General features: G+C 43.7%; 1 protein-coding gene across 3 annotated transcripts in view; it reads right to left on the bottom strand.

Moving 5' to 3' along the window:
• Positions 1-4228: 4228 nt before the first annotated feature.
• The window catches only part of erich6 (glutamate rich 6), a 38808-nt gene continuing 26910 nt past the window's right edge, over positions 4229-16126 (bottom strand). For all 3 annotated transcript variants that reach the window (XM_033031846.1, XM_033031844.1, XM_033031845.1), the window contains 6 exons: positions 13503-13576; positions 12518-12657; positions 9880-9965; positions 9298-9453; positions 7057-7285; positions 4229-4817 (listed from right to left, as the gene is read on the bottom strand). In XM_033031846.1, coding sequence (XP_032887737.1) covers positions 4572-4817; positions 7057-7285; positions 9298-9453; positions 9880-9965; positions 12518-12657; positions 13503-13576 — 931 coding nt within the window. In that variant the 3' untranslated portion in view covers positions 4229-4571. The remainder of the gene's footprint in view (positions 4818-7056; positions 7286-9297; positions 9454-9879; positions 9966-12517; positions 12658-13502; positions 13577-16126) is intronic.

The raw sequence follows: 16126 nt of genomic DNA, 5'->3' as shown, positions 1-16126 counted from the left end.
TAAAGAGACACTAGGGACAATTTATTATTTTTTTTTTATTTTTTTTTACCAAACCCAATTAAACTACAAACATGTATGTGTTTTGAACGCCTGTTTCCACGCTGTAGCTAACAAACTAAATTTCCACTCCCACACGTTAAACTGTTGTAAATGCTGGCAGAGGAAGTTTTTGCAATCTTAAATTAGCTCTTTTTCCACCATCAACCACCTTGCCTAAATCTTTCCAAATATATCTGTTTGCAGCAACTACTCGATTTGGGTGGTGTTCCATTTTCTCACTGCATTGCAAGTTTTGTATTTTTATTTGCAAAACAGTGAAACTCAGTGTAGGATAGTGCAAGTGTACGGGGTGATCACTGGTCGCTATACACTGTGTGGGCCAAAGGGCCCGTGTCCACACTTTATCTCTGAGCTAAACTAAACAACTAGTGGTTTAAGATGTTTTTTTATTGTATTTTTACTATTGTATTTTTATACCATTATTTAAAGGGTGTTGCTACATATTGGGAGGAAGGTTTTCAACAGTTTTGACACTTGAAGCCTAGCTGTTTATCATTGCCTGATTACTAGTGGCAATGAGTCAGCACATTTAGCCTTTCCCATCCAGTCAAATAAGACATGCAGGTGACAAGGCAAATCCAGCTCTTTCTGGTCCATTTGGTTTATTTCCATTGCATATGCAGGCAGCATTACTTTATTTTTGTGTAGGAAGGAACTCCAGATGCTGGTTTATACCAAAGACATACACAAATTGCTGGAGTAGCTCAGCGGGGTCAGGGAAACACCTTTGGACAAAAAAAATAGCTGACGTTTTGGGTCGGAACCCTTCTTCAAACTGAAAGTAGAGGTGTGGGAAATAAACAGGAGGTGAGAGGGCCAGAACAAATCTGGGTGGGAAACAGGTGACCTCGGGAAAGGTGCAGCCCTTAACGGTCCATTGTTAGCTGGGGAGTACTTTTTTTAAAACCATGCAAGCTAGCTTGACAACTAAACAAAAACCACTCAGCCAAAGCCAATTTTAAATGTCATTATAAGTTGTATAACACTAGCAAATACTGGCCACCTTAAGGCTAAATAGTCCTCTGCTTAGGTCATTCTGTAATTCCTGCAGAATTTACCACGGTGCAATCGGTGTTTACTGGAATGAACAAACACTATTCAATCTTACTGAATTTTTAAAAAAAGAGTCAGAATGATGCAGTGCAGAAACACGTCCTTCAGCGCTCCCGTGCTGACCAAGATGCTTATCTAAGATAGTCACGTTTACTGGCATTTGGCCCATATCCCATTAAATGTTCCTACCCATGTCCAAATGGCCTTTAAACATTGCAATTTAACTTGCCTCTACCACTTCCTCTGGCAACTCATTTTATATATGCACCATCCTCTGTGTGGATAGAGTTACCACTCAGGTCCTCTAAATCTTTTCACTTTCACAAACCTATGCCGTCTAGTTTTATACACCTCTATCTTGAGAAAAGGACTGTGACTATCTACACTATCTGTTTTGGTCACCGTGTTATAGGAAAGATGCTGTCAAGCTGGGAAAGGTGCAGAGAATATTAACAAGGATGTTGCCAGGTATCAAAGACCTGAGCTATAGGGAGAGGTTGAGGAGGCTAGGACTTTATTCCTTGCAACACAGGAGGTGAGGGGTGATCTTGTAGCAGTGTGCAAAATCATGAGGAATACATAGGGTAAACGCAGAGTCTTTTGCCCAGAGTTGGGGAATTGAGAACCAGATGACATAGGTTTAAGGTGAGGGGGGGGGGGGGGGGAATAGATTTACCAGAAACCTGAGGTATCTTTTTTATACAAAAGGGGGTGGGTGTATAGATTGGGCTACTGGAGGAGGCATTGCAACATTTAAGAGACATTTAGGTACATGGGTAGGGTTGGTTTAGAGTAATTTGGGCCAAAGGCAGGCAGGTGGGACTAGTGTAGATGGGACATGGTCGTTGTGGGCACGTTACACTGAAGGGCCTGTTTCAATGCTGTATGACTCTATGACTACAGCATTCAGTGCTCCCGATGTGACTGCCTTTACATTGGTATGACCAAGCATGTACTCGGGCTGAAGGGTCTGTTTCCACACTGTCTATATATATGTCATTGCTTGTGTTTGAAACCCCCGTCGCTACAGATCTGCCTTGTATCCCATCCTTATGACTTAACACTCCAACCTTGGACACAATATTTAATGTTCTTTAGATGAAGAAACTTTGGATTCAACCTATTCAACCGTTTAGCAGGTTTGTAGTTTCTGTTAACTCCTATCTAACTCAGTACAGACTAGCAACCAGCCCTGGGGCCTTCCTAGTCTATCCAAATCAGACAGTTAAACAAACCTAAGGCACTGAGAACTCTTATAAGAATGTAAAGGCACAAACATACGCAGTCGCAACAGATTTTTAGCGCTATCCAATTAATTCTGCTACTTTGGTCCTACACCTGGGCCTGCTTTGGTTTATCCATCTCAAGCATTTAATATAATTTAATAACGACATAAGCCCTGTGTTGCTGCTCGTCAGAGAAAATGAAGCTACTTTAGATATTGTGGTTTCATTTGCTTGGATTGGACTCCTAGAATGACAAATAACCTGACAGCAATTTATACTGCAGACTGGTTCACTGGAGACTTTAAGAAATGAACAAGGTTTGCACAAATATTCATGGCTATGTTAATGAAAAATATCTGTCAGTGGTTCCGACAAATCTGTTGAATCGCATTTCATAACTATCTATTTCATCCTAAAATGGTAATATTTATAAAGGAAGAAAGTTAATGAACTCACTGACATTTGTTTTGGAAAGTTGTAGAGTTGTACATCGCAGGTACGGAATGTAAAAGACTCATGATTTCTGCCAACATTTAAACATGTTGTGGTAAAAAAAACAGAATAAACTGATAATGTCTCCTCTAAATTTACTTTAAGTGTGAAGGGAATGGACAACTATGTCTTTAACTGGGTGGCATGGTGGTGCAGCAGTAGATTCTGCCTTAGACCTGGGTAGTGCCAGAGACCTGGGTTCGATCCACACCATGGGTACTGTTCGAACTGAGTTTATACGTTCAATGCGACCGCGTGGGTTTTCTACAGGGGCTCCGGTTTTCTCTCCTCTCCAAAGACGTGCAGGTTTGGAGGTTAATTAGCATTTGTAAATTGTTCTGAGTGTGTAGGATAGTGTTAGTGTATGGGGTGGGGGGTCAAGGAAAGAGCGTTCACGTCACAGCCCTTTTGCCATCACTATCTTTCCACCACTATGCACGAGAAGCGCAAGATGCCATTGTATACAGATGCTGAGAAGTGTGTTCAGCTCTGGCTGAACAATTTCTAACCTTGTGATGTGGACTCGATAAGAAGTGTATGGGGTGATTGTTGGTGATTCTTTAAATATTTTCTCGTTGGGAAATGGTTCAATGGATATGTGGCTTACCCCAGAACTGTTCCAATGGCTAGAGATCAACAAGGCCTTTCATTTCAAAGATCGGCTTTGTCCATCTCAGCTGAACAGCAATAAATAACACAGCCACACTATTATGGTCAGGCTAATTTCTTAGACCTATTTACCGAGAATGTGGTTAAGCATAAATATTTGAAATGAAAGATTTATTTATAATGAGGGGTTAAAATAACAAGCAAAGTCTACTTCTTGAGCAAAACAGAAAGTGCTGGAGTAACTGGTGGGTCAGGCTTTCATGTCCATCTCGGAGCAGGTACTCAGCTAATGATACTTCTTCAGTGTGGTAGGACTTGCAAGAATTAACCAGCTACAAGAGGAAAACCTCCCGCTCCTTGGACAGTAGTCAGCTGACCAATGACCTGAACGAGTTCTGCTGCAGGTTTCGATAGAGAGAAATGTGAATGCACACATACATTGATTGTGTTGATGTAGAGGTGGTGGGAAGCTTCAAATTCTTTGGAATAAATATCACAAGCAATTTGTCCTGGACCAGCCACATCGAAGCAATGGTCCTGAAAGCACACCAACGCCTCTACTTCCTCCGAAGATATAGGATGTTCTGCATGTCCCCAACAATGGGTGATCAATGGTTGGCATACACTCGGTGGACTGAAGGGCCTGTTTCCAAAGTGTATCTCTAAACTAATAAATAACCACCGGCATTTTTTTCGTGGCACATTCTCTGCATTCTCACAACATCTTCCCTGTTAATACTAACGCACAGAAAATGGAATTCCACAAACAGATCAATGTCACAATCAGCTTCAGAAAGATGTTTGACTTTATTGTATAATGTTGAAGACGTACAAGCATTTAAAATAGATGAATACAGATCCAAAGAGATTAAATAATAAATTGTCATTTCTTGGTAATAAAGACTAGAATCTAGTAAACTATAAACCTCTGTTAAACTTATACCTCACATTGGTAAAGATCTATTCTAATTAGTTTTTTGATCATTGTGAACATACATTTTGGGACTACTCTGGTTCAAATGAAATTTAAGAGCTTATGTAATTTAGACCCCACCCCAACCCAAAACACATACACACACGCACACATGCAAACTACTCAGCTGATTGCAACCTCCTTTCACCGTCCATCATTCAAGCAATGTTTTCCAATTGTATGCTTTCTTCCATCTTAACATTTGCGTAGAGCTGGGAGAGTTTCTGTTGCTGGGTCACCAGGTAAAGCGGAAGTCCAATTTTCTCTGGGTCATTACTTGGAAAGTTGAGAGCAATACACAGCTTGTTGATGATTGTTTGAACCTTTATCCAGCTGGTATGAAGGAGAAGGTCATCTTCTGTTATCCAAGAGTTTGTAATGTTTTGCATGGTTGGTGTTTTAAACTGAGGAAAATAAATTAAAATTATGGAAAGGAAAGACGTAGAGACTAATAACTGCAGATGCTGGTTTACAAGCTATTTTCAATGGTGATTTACAGCCCATTTCCAAAGGCCTATAAAATAGTGCATTTCAGATTATTACAATGTAGGAAAAAGTCCTGTCGAACCTTCCCCCTGAATTTTGGCTACTTAAACTGAACCCAAGCTTTCTACTCTCCTTGTTGAAGGTATTAAGGACCAGCTATTAAATAGTGATGTACCAAGAGTTTTATTTGTCATATGTATCAGCAATGAAATATTTTGTTTTCCAGTATGTTGAAACAAAGAACTGCAGATGCTGATTAATATAAAAGATAGACAAAGTGCTGGAGTAACTCAACGGGCCAGGCAGCATGACATGCTGAGTTACTCCGGCACTTTGTGTCTATCTTGTCTGCGATTTTAGATTTTAAACTCTAGAGGTACAGCATGGAAACAGGCCCTTCGGCCCACTGAGTCCATGCCGACCAGCGATCACCCGTACATTAGCACTATCCTACGCACTGGGGACAATTTTACCAAAGCCAATTAACCTATAAATAAACCTGTACATCTTTGTTTGGAAAAGGCCCACTCTCTCCTTAATGGGGATTAGATTGCAGAAAATATTCTTTCAATCTTTACAGTTCAAAATAAAATCACACAGGGAACAGTGATCGAGTTCTCCCAGGGGAGAGTGTTGTTTACAACGAGTGTGGCTTGGGGATTTATTCCTGTCAACTTGTGATTTTCCATTCCTCAAGATCAGATTATGCAGTGGATACCAGTGTTGTGTTCCCTGCAAATTATGCAACCATTAGAAGCAGAATTCATAGAGTCATACAGCACGGAAACAGGTCCTATGGCCCAACTTGTCTACACCAACAAAGTGCCCCATTTGTGCCAGTCTCATTTGGCAGTGTTTGGCCCACATCCCTCTAAACTATCCTATCCATGTACCTGTCCAAATGTGTTTTAAATGCTGTTATAGCACCTACATCAACTACCTCCTCTGGCACCTTGTTCCATACATCCACCAGCCCTCTGGATGAAAAGGTTTCACCTCAGATTCCTATTATATCTCTTCCCCTCGAACCTTAAACCTATGTCCTCTGGTTCTTGATTCCCCTACCCTGGGGAAAAGACTCAACATTCACCCTATCTATTTCCCTCATGATTTTATATACTTCTTCTATAAGATCACTCCACAGCCTCCTGCATTCCAATGAATAAAGTCCTAGCCTGCCCAACCGTTCCCTCTAGCTCAGGCCCTTATTCTCATAAATCTGGCAATATTCTCGTAAATCTTCTCTGCACTTTTTTTCCGCTTAATGGCATCCTTCCTTTAGACATGTCGAGATAGACACAAAATGCTGGTGTAACAGCGTTACAGGCAGCATCTTTGAAGAGAATGAATGGGTGATGTTTCAGTCGAGACTTCTTCAGACTGCACCTCACCGTAATTCTTTATATACAGTAAACTCGATTTGTTACTTGACTTGATACTTCAGAAACTGTGCTAGTTTGGCATGGCTGGATTCATGTGTTTTACTGTTGTTTCATGGATATAATTGCCAATACAATTTATTGATTCCAGATCTATTTAATTAACTGAATTTAAATTCCACAGATCTCTGGTCGATTTGAACTAATATCTCTCCATCATCATGATTATAGACAATAGGTGCAGGAGTAGGCCATTCGGCCCTTCGAGCCAGCACCGCCATTCAATATGATCATGGCTGATCATCCACAATCAGTTCCTGCCTTCTCGCCATACCTCTTAACTCCGCTATCTTTAAGAGCTCTATCTAACGCTCTGTTGAAAGCATCCAGAGAATTGGCCTATGCTGCCTTCTGAGGCAGAGAATTCCACAGATGCACAACCCTCTGTGTGAAAAAGTTTTTCCTCATCTCCATTCTAAATAGCCTACCCCTTATTCTGAGGACAGGTTTGGAGGGATATGGGCCAAATGCAGGCAGGTGGGACACGTGTAGCAGGCCGGTGTGGGCAAGTTGGGCTGAATCAATTGTAATCATTTGATTGGAATCATCTATAGTTGACTGGGTGTATCTGCTGCACCTCAGTCAGTACACAGGACAATAATAAACTAAACTAAACTCATCAGCCCAGACTTCTCAGATTATCCAGTCACATAATCACAAAGTTATTGAACCCGCACATGATGAAGATGGGAATGAACGAATGATGTGAATATTTTACCTTCAGAATCGATCCCAGGTTGAATTTTGCCTGCTTTCCCATTGCCAAAAAGGTAAGAAAGATTCGCTGTTGCTCTATGATCCTGACGCCAATGTTTTCGTTCAGTGAGATGAAAATTGGTTTCAAGGGGGCGAAGACCAGTGGCGGTGAGCGGTCTTGCCAGAACCATCGCCTCAGTCGAGTGCCTTGTTCATCCGCAAAATGCCCTCCGAAACCGTTAGTGTTTACCCTGTGCGTAAGACAAGAGCCGGCAAGGACTGACACAGAGAGGCACACATGCAATGGTAATCTTATATTTATTGTACAGACTTCCTTAGGTTTAGGTTCATTATTGTCACATATACCGAGGTACAGTGAAAAGTTTTTGTTATATCTGTGCTATTCAATCAATTCAGATAATACTATACGTGAATACAATCAAGCAAAACACATGTACAAAGGATGGAGCGAAGAGAAATATGCCAGAGTACAGAATATTGTTCTCAGCGTTATAGCGTAACAGTTCCAGAGATAATGTCCGCAATAAGGTATGTTGGAGAATCAGGACAGTACCCTCGCTTACCGTTCAGAAAACGAGAAGAAGTCGTTCCGAGTCTGGCGGTGCGCGTTCAAGCTTATGTATCTTTTACCAGATGGGAGTGGGGAGAATGAGGAATGACCGAGGTGGGACAAGATTATGTTGGCTGCTTTTCTGCACAGCATGAAATGTAGATGGTCAATGATGTGAAGTCTGGATTGGGCTACATTGACAACTCTGCAATTTCTTGTGATCTTGGGCAGAGCTGTTCCCAAACCAAGATGAGATGCTAGGCCAGATCACAGACAAAATAAAAACATACATCCTGACACATCTAAATTGAACACATCCCAAATTCAAGAAACTGGACAGTCATGTGTCCAAGGTTGAAGTTATATGTAAATATTTTAGAGTTATACAGCGTAAAGGATTGGATGCGAATGTGGGATAACATAACTAATTTTGTTTAGAGATACAGCTTGGAAACAGTGCCTTCGGCCCACCGAATCCACACCAACCATCAATACCCATTCACACTAGTTCTATTTTATCCCACTTTCGTATTCACTTCCAATACATGAGGGTCAATTTATCGAGGGCCAATTAACCTACAAACCAACATGTCTTTGGGATGCGGGAGAAAACAGGAGCACCCGGGGGAAACTGATGCGTTCACAGTGAGAACGCACAGACAGCCCCTGAGGTTGAGATCGAACCTGGATCTCTGACCCTGTGGGGCAGCAGCTCTACCAGTTGCACCACCGTGCCACCCACTAGTATGAACGGGTGATCAATGCTTGGTGTGAACTCAGTGGGCCGAAGGGCCTGTTTTCATGCTGTATCTCTAAACTAAACTATCCTACTCATCCCTCTTTCGCATCCACTCCTTATACACTAGGGAAAATTACAAAGGCCAATTAACCTACAAACCTGCCTGCCTTATTTGCTGCAATCTTTCTTATCCGGTTGGTGTTGGTGTTAGATAGTCATACTGTGTGGAAACAGGCCCTTGTCCATGCCTACCTACTACACTAGTCCCACTTGCCCACACTTGGCCCATAACCCACTAAACCTTTCTTTTCCATGTACCCGTAAAACTGTCTCTTAAATGTTATAGTACCTGCCTCAACTCTCTCCTCCAGCATCTTGTTCCATGTACCCACAAGTTGACTAAATAAGTTACCTCTCAGGTTCCTATTAAATTGATCCCCCCTCACCTTAAATGTAACAGGTTGCTCGGTGATCTAGGGTAGATCTGGTCGTAGATTGTGCCCATTTTTAAAAGGAGCAGAACTTGCGGGTTGTTCATTAAGAGGACTCTCTGATTTACGGACTGTTCCCAAGAACACATTCGGAGACGGACATCAAGTGCTGCTGGAAGGTCATTAACTCGGTGAAAGACGCTCTTTGGTCTGCCCGAAACATGTTGACCTCCCAGCAGAGCGAGATGTCCGTCAGGGAATGTTGCCGACTGGCCCGTTCCACACTGCAGGAGTATGTGCTGAGCACTGAAGCTTGGGGCAGCCAACGTCAAGGCTCTGAGGGAGAGGACCACAGTCTAGGGTCCTACCGCTGCTGGACATTGGGAAGCAGGGTGTGGTGGGGACACCCCTCAAACAAGGGAAGGGATATCACTCCACGGGGCCACATGAGTGGCAAAGGTGCCGGGTATTTTATTTTGGGGGGAAATAAAGAAGAAAAATTCTGAAGGATAAGTGACCTACCAGACCACGCCATTGGGATGATAGCATGTACATCTTCCATATGAGGTGAAGATGGCACGGATAGCTGGTTCGGTATCTTTGTCTTCCTGCACAATGCAGGTAACTTTCTTTTCCTTGTCAATAAAAATCATGATCGCCAGGTTTCCCGAAGGATAACGAAGAAGGTGTTAAGGAAGCGTGGTAAGTTCAAATGCATCACATCGAGGAACCCTTTGTGTACACTTTTAATGAAATTTCAAGTGGGATAACATTGAACTAGTTATCCCATAGGGGCGGCATAGTGGCGCAGCAGTAGAGTTGATGTCTTAAAGCGCCAGAGACCCGGGTTCGATCCTGACCATGGGTGCTGTCTGTACAGAGTGTATACGTTCTCCCGGTGACTGTGTGGGTTATCTCCAGGTGCTCCCATTTCATCTCACACTCCAGACGTACAGGTTTGTTGGTTAATTGGCTTTGGTCAAAAATTGTAAATTGTTCCTAGTGTGTAGGATAGTGTTAGTGTACGGGGATCGCTGGTCGGTGTTAACTCGGTGGGCTGAAGGGCCTGTTCCCATCTTTCAATCAATCAAGCAAAAAGGATACAATATCTGCGCTGTTCCATCTGCGAAGGTCGTTAGAAACGTATTCCCATTCTTGTAGTTCTTCACCAGGAATGAGAGCGGAAGATCCTTTGGGAAGATTAAACAATTAAACATTGATAACGCTAACAGTCAATATTTTTATCCCAATCCAACATTGAATTTAAGGGAATCAAAGCGATTTTGACCATAGAAGGACACAAAGTGCTGGAGTAACTCAGCAGGCCAGGCAGCATCTTTGGATAGGTGGCCTCTCAGGTTGAGACCCTAACTCAGACTTAGTCTGACATTCTCCAAAGTAGGAGAATCTGAAGAAGGGTCATTATTCATGTTCTCCAGAGATGCTACCTAACCTGCTGTTTTACTCCAGCACTTTGTGTCCTTTTGTGTATTAATCAGCATCTGCAGTTCCTTATTTCCACAATTTATGACCAATCTGCCTATTGTAGACCAAAAGGCCTGTTCTTGTGCGGTGCTGTTCTACTGTGCCTCCTGTGGTGAACAATATACAAAGTCTGAAGAATTGTTCTGAGCCGAAACTTTGACTGTCCATCCCTTCCACAGATGATGCCTGACCCGTTGAGTTCCTCCAGCACTCTCCGTGTTTTGCAGTTTAGATCAGTGGTTCCCATGGCTTTACCGTGCCCCATGGGGATTAACTAGGGGGGTGCTAAGAAGCGAGGGGGTGGTAGGGGGGCTGCCGGAGGTGAAAGAAATTTCTTGTTGCATTTCTAACATCATATTTGGTGGAACATGGTTTTAATGTGATCCCTCCAAACAAAGAAATCAACTCCAGATTACTGAACCTAGTGATGGAAGAATCCTGCTAAGTAACTAGTCATTGGCAAACTGGCCGTCCATTGCATTGAGGATTTACTGAACTGTGAAGTAGTTATTAAACATCGTGTGCAAGACTCTTGTTAAATGCCCTATGGCACCGTGCCACAGCGGTAGAGTCGCTGCCTTACAGCGCCAGAGACCCAGATTTGATCCTGAGTACGGGTGCTGTCTGTATGGAGTTTGTACATTCTCCCTGTGTCCGCCTGGGTTTTCCCTTAGTTCTCCTGCACACCTTTGGAGTGTGAGAGGAAACCGGGGAATACGGAGATAACTCACGCGGTCACAGGGAGAACGTACAGACAGCGCCCGTAGTCGGGATCGAACCCGGGTCCCTGGCGCTGTAAGGCAGCATCTCTACCGCTGCGCCACCATGCCGACCAGGAAAGATTTAAAGGGAGTCCGAAGAGCAAGGTTTTCTTCACAAAGGGTGCTGGGTATATTAAACAAGCTGCCAAACCAGGTGGTAGAATTATGTGCAATCACAACATTTAAAAGATATTTGGACAGGTTCATGGACAGGGAAGGCTGAGGTTATGTGGACCAAACAGAGGTAAATGGCACTGGGGAATCCAGGCATCTTGTTTGCATCGATGAGTCAGACCAAAGAGTCGGTTTCCATGCTGTGAAATTCTAAAACAGAAAATAGATGAAGGAGTAGATTGTTCGGCTCCTCAAGGTTGATAAATTCAAAACAAAGAAAGGTAATCTATCTTAGTATACCATACTCTTTCTACATCCCATAGCTTTCGATGCATTTCCTAATGTCCCACATGTTCATTTAAGGTACTGTCGCAAACATAATGCCAAGATAAACTAATCTCATCTGCCGCCATATGAACCATATTGCAAAAAACTTGCAAACCTTTTTCCATTTTGTTTAGTTTAGTTTAGGGATACAGCATGGAACCAGGCCCTTTGGCACATCAAGTCCATGCCGACCAGCAATCACCCGTACAATAGTTCTATCCTACACTCGTGGGATAATTTACAGAAGCCAATTAACCTATACACCTGCAAGTCTTTGGAATGTGGGAGGAAACCGGAGCACTCGGAGGAAACATGCATCACAGAAAGAACATACAAGCTCCGTATAGACAGCACACATATTCGCAATCAAACCCTGGTCTCTGGTGCTGTAAGGTAGCAACTCTACCGCTGTGCCGCCCGGAGTTCTCCCTGTCTTTTCAGGCTTTAGAAATGCACTGGTATTAGCATTATTGAATCCTTTATCATCTGTAAACTTCTCCATAAATGCATTACAGATATCTTGCAGGTGCCACTAAGCAAGGCAGTTGTAATTCCAACAAAGAGCAGTGGGATAAAGGCATACACCAGATTACGTTGTTATACCTTTCATGCAACTTCATGCGACAGTCACCCCTTAGTTTCAAGAAACATGAATCTACTGCAGTTGAGAAAACGATGGTTCAATGGTGTGTAGAAAGGAACTGCCGATACTGGTTTATACCGAAGATGGACACAAAGTGCTGGAATAACTCAGCCGGTCAGGCAGCATCTGACGTTTCGGGTCGGGTCCCTTCTTCAGACTCACGTTTTGGGTTGGGACCCTTCAAACTGAAGAAGGGTACCAACCTCGGAACGTCACCTATCTGTTTTCTCCAGCTATGCTGCCTGACTGGCTAATTTACTCCAGCACTCTGTGTCTATCTAATGGTTCAACAGTATTTTATTGTCACTAATACCCAGATAAAGTGAAATTCTTCTTTTGCATCAGGTTCAGTAAAAATCTTACCATACATAGGCACAATAACACTTAAGTACAAGAACGAAACTATGCATACCTTATACCAACTGAATGTATCATCCACTACTTCTGTGAAAATGTCATCCCACTCATCTTCTTCCTCTGTTGTTTTTAGTTGTGGTTCAACATCTGTTGAAGTTGACAACTGGAAGGCAATTGTAGTAATTTTTCTCGACCCTGATTTAAGGAGATGGAGAGGGTGAGAAATAAAGAAAATAAGTTCAACTTTTAAAGACACACCATCTTTTCAACAGACATCCAGTGGGTGACACATTGGTGCAGCTGGTAGAATTGGGAAATTTTAAGACAGCTCCATAGCTCTCTGAAAGTAGATTCAACACAAGTAGATTGAGTGGTTGAGGAGGTGGCTGGGATGCTTGCCGTCATCAGTTGGGGCTTTGAGTATTAGAGTCAGGTAGTCAAATAAAGATTTTAGGCTGCATTTGGATTATTATGTGCAGTTCTGGTGACCGAACTAAAGGAAGGGAGTGGAGGCTTTTGAAAGGGTGCAGAAAAGGTTCACCCAGATGCTGCCTAGACTAGATGGAAACGGCTATAAGGAGAGGTCGGACAAACGGATTGCTTTCTCCAGAGTTAGAGAGCACGGAGGCAGACCTGATAGAAGTATATACGATTATAAGAGGAATAAATAGGGTGGACGGTCAGATCCTTTATCCTAGGGGAAAGTTTAAAGGAGATGTGCGAGGCATTTCTTTTTACACAGAGAATGGTGGGTGCCTGGAACGCACTGCCAGGGGTGGTGCTGGATCAAGAGCAATAGGGGCTTTTAAGAGGCGTTTAGATAGACACATAAAGTGCCTCAAGATGATGTGCCACCATCACCTCATCGGTGGCAATAAGGGATGGATAATAAGTTTGGCCTTGCCTGCCATACCCACAAATATGAATGAATGAGAATAAATAATATACAAGCTTATATCAGGTCAATGGAGACATGAAAGTAAAAACTACATAAAACATTTAAACTACATTAAAATCTGAACCACAAGAAGACTACTTACCAGAGTGGTACCTGCGTGCTGATCCTCTCTCTGGATTCTTGCTGACATATTTTTCCACTGTCTTGTGACGTAACCTCAAAACAATATATTACGGGCTAAGGTTACGACAAGTGAAATGAGTCTTTCAAACATAGAATTATGAGCGGCATAGATATGGTAGACAGTCAGAAATGTTTTCCCAGCATGTAAATTTTATACTCAATATTCAATATTGGGCGGCGCGACTCACTGTTGCAGCGGCCCCTACAGCCTGTCTGTCTTTTTTTTTTTTTTGTCTAGTTAAATGTAGTCGTTTGTGTTTTTTAATAGTGTTTTTAACTGTATATATGTGGGGGACGGGGGACGGGGGAAACTTTTTAAAAATCTCTTCCCTGTACGTGAGACCCGACCTTTTCCTTGTCGGGTCTCCGTTGTCGTTAGGGCCTAGCACCGTGGAGCGGCCTCCAGCCTGAACGACCTGGGGGCTCCAGTCACGGAGCCTGCGGAGCTGCGGACTTACCATCGTGGGGCTGGCCGGCATCGGAGCGTGGGGAGCGGTGGTGACTCACTGCTGCGGCCCGACCACGTAGCTCGGAGTCTCCAGCTGCAGCCGCAGGTCCGGTGGACTGTCGGGACATCGGGAGCTCGTGGGTCCGGGTGGAGAGACCGCTTTCCGGAGCTCCCGCAACGCGACTTCTCTAGCCCGTGTCGCGGGGTTGGAACGACCCGGAGTGGGGCCGTACATCGCCCGGCGCGGCTTCATGACCGTGGGACATTCCAGCGCCCGCCGGGGGCTCCAACTTTGTGACATTTAGACCGGGAGCGGGGCCGTACATCGCCCGGCGCGGCTTAAAATGGCAGTGGCACTCACCATCGCCTGCCTGGGGCTTCGACATCGGGAGAGAAATGGAGAACAGGGGAGAGAAAAGACTTTGCCTTCCATCACAGTGTGTTCACTGTGATGGATATTTTTGTAAATTGAATTGTGTGTATGTCTGTAGGAAATTGTCTTTGTTTGTATGGCTGTGAAAACGGAGTTTCGTTTGAGCCTCACTGAGGTTCAAATGACATGTAATAAATATTGATTGATTGAAGAGCCTTGATGGTTTAGGCTAAAGTGGCCGTTTCCATGCTGTAGCTTTAAGGTATGAGGGGCAACATTAAAAGGGGATGTGTGGGGCAAGTTTTTTTTTTACACAGAGGGCAACATTTAAAGGAGATGTACAGGGCAAGTTTTTTTTACAGAGTGTGTTTGGAATGCATTGTCAGGGGTGGTGGTGGACACAGGTACAGCAGTGGCATTTAAGAGGCTTTTAGATAGGCACATGGATATGCAGAGATATGGATCACATGCAGGCAAGTGGAGATTAGTTTAATTTGGCCTGGACATTTTGGGTCGGAGAGCCTGTTTTTGTGCTGTTCTATCTTCTATCACTTCAATACTTTAACATCCAGAAATCTATCGTTTTATGCTTGGAATGGACATAATGACAGAGCCTCCTCAGCTCTCGAATGTAGAGGATTTTCAAAGATTCAGCGTCTTCTGCAGATCTCCTTGCCTGAGTCCACAGCAGCCCGCACTTCCTCTGAAACCACGTCCCCTGATTGTAGACTCCTTAGCCAGGGGTCACACATTCCTCCCTCTTGATTGCCAAACCCAAAATATTGTAAGTGTCAAGCTGTCCTGTTGAAGCCTGCAGGAATATTATTTTGATGAAGCCCAGTCCATCACACAGACCAGAGTCCCCAATAATGACTCCATCTACACTTCACGCTGCCTTGGAAAAGCAGCCAACATGATCAAAGATACGTCCCACTCCAGTTATTTCTACTAGCCTCGCTCCCTTTGGGCAAAAGGTACAGAAGCTTGAAAACGCGCACCAGAAGATTCAGAAACAGCTTCTTCCCTTCTGTTATCAGCTTCTGAACGGTCTTTCCACAAGCTGGGACACTGCCAATTTCACCTGTATCCCATTGTGGACATTGGACTTCGTCTCTGGAACGGATGTGCTACAATGCTGAGAACTATATTCTGCACGCTGTATCTCCCCTTTTGCTCTACCTCTTGTACTTAAGTTTGACTGGATTGCATTTATATATGGTACTAAACTAAGTGGGACCTGTTGGGCCCCATGTTCACACGGGAGGGCAGGTCCCCAACTCAATATTCCACCTCTCCACCAATTCCAATATTGGTGGCCAGTGGGGGGGGGTGAGCTTTCTGAAGCGCTAGTATGGGTATTGTGGGCTGAAGGGACTGGTTTCCAGACGGCTAGTATGGAAAGCGTGGGCTAAATAAATTATTGGGGTTGCAGCTCAGTCACTCAAGCCTGATGGGCTGGCAGCTCACTCACGGCTGGTGGGCTGGCAGTTGACTCACGGCTATTCCTTGAAATTCCATTTCAAGCAGGGTGCAAGGCCACCAATTTCAAGTGCAGTTTCATGCCATTTCAAGCAGGGTGCAAGGCCACCAAATTCAAGTGCAGTTTCATGCCATTTCAAGCAGGGTGCAAGGCCACCACATTCAAATGCAGTTTCATACCATGTCAAGGAGGGTGAGACCACCATAAAACCCCCCATAAAATCACACAAAACACCACATAAACACCACAGTCACAGTTCAGTAGACATTCAATGTGTTCAGT

Source organism: Amblyraja radiata, chromosome 13 (assembly GCF_010909765.2).
Source record: "Amblyraja radiata isolate CabotCenter1 chromosome 13, sAmbRad1.1.pri, whole genome shotgun sequence".
Lineage (NCBI taxonomy): Eukaryota > Metazoa > Chordata > Chondrichthyes > Rajiformes > Rajidae > Amblyraja > Amblyraja radiata.
Note: the sequence above shows the minus strand (reverse complement) of the source record. Positions and strands in the feature narration are given on the sequence as shown.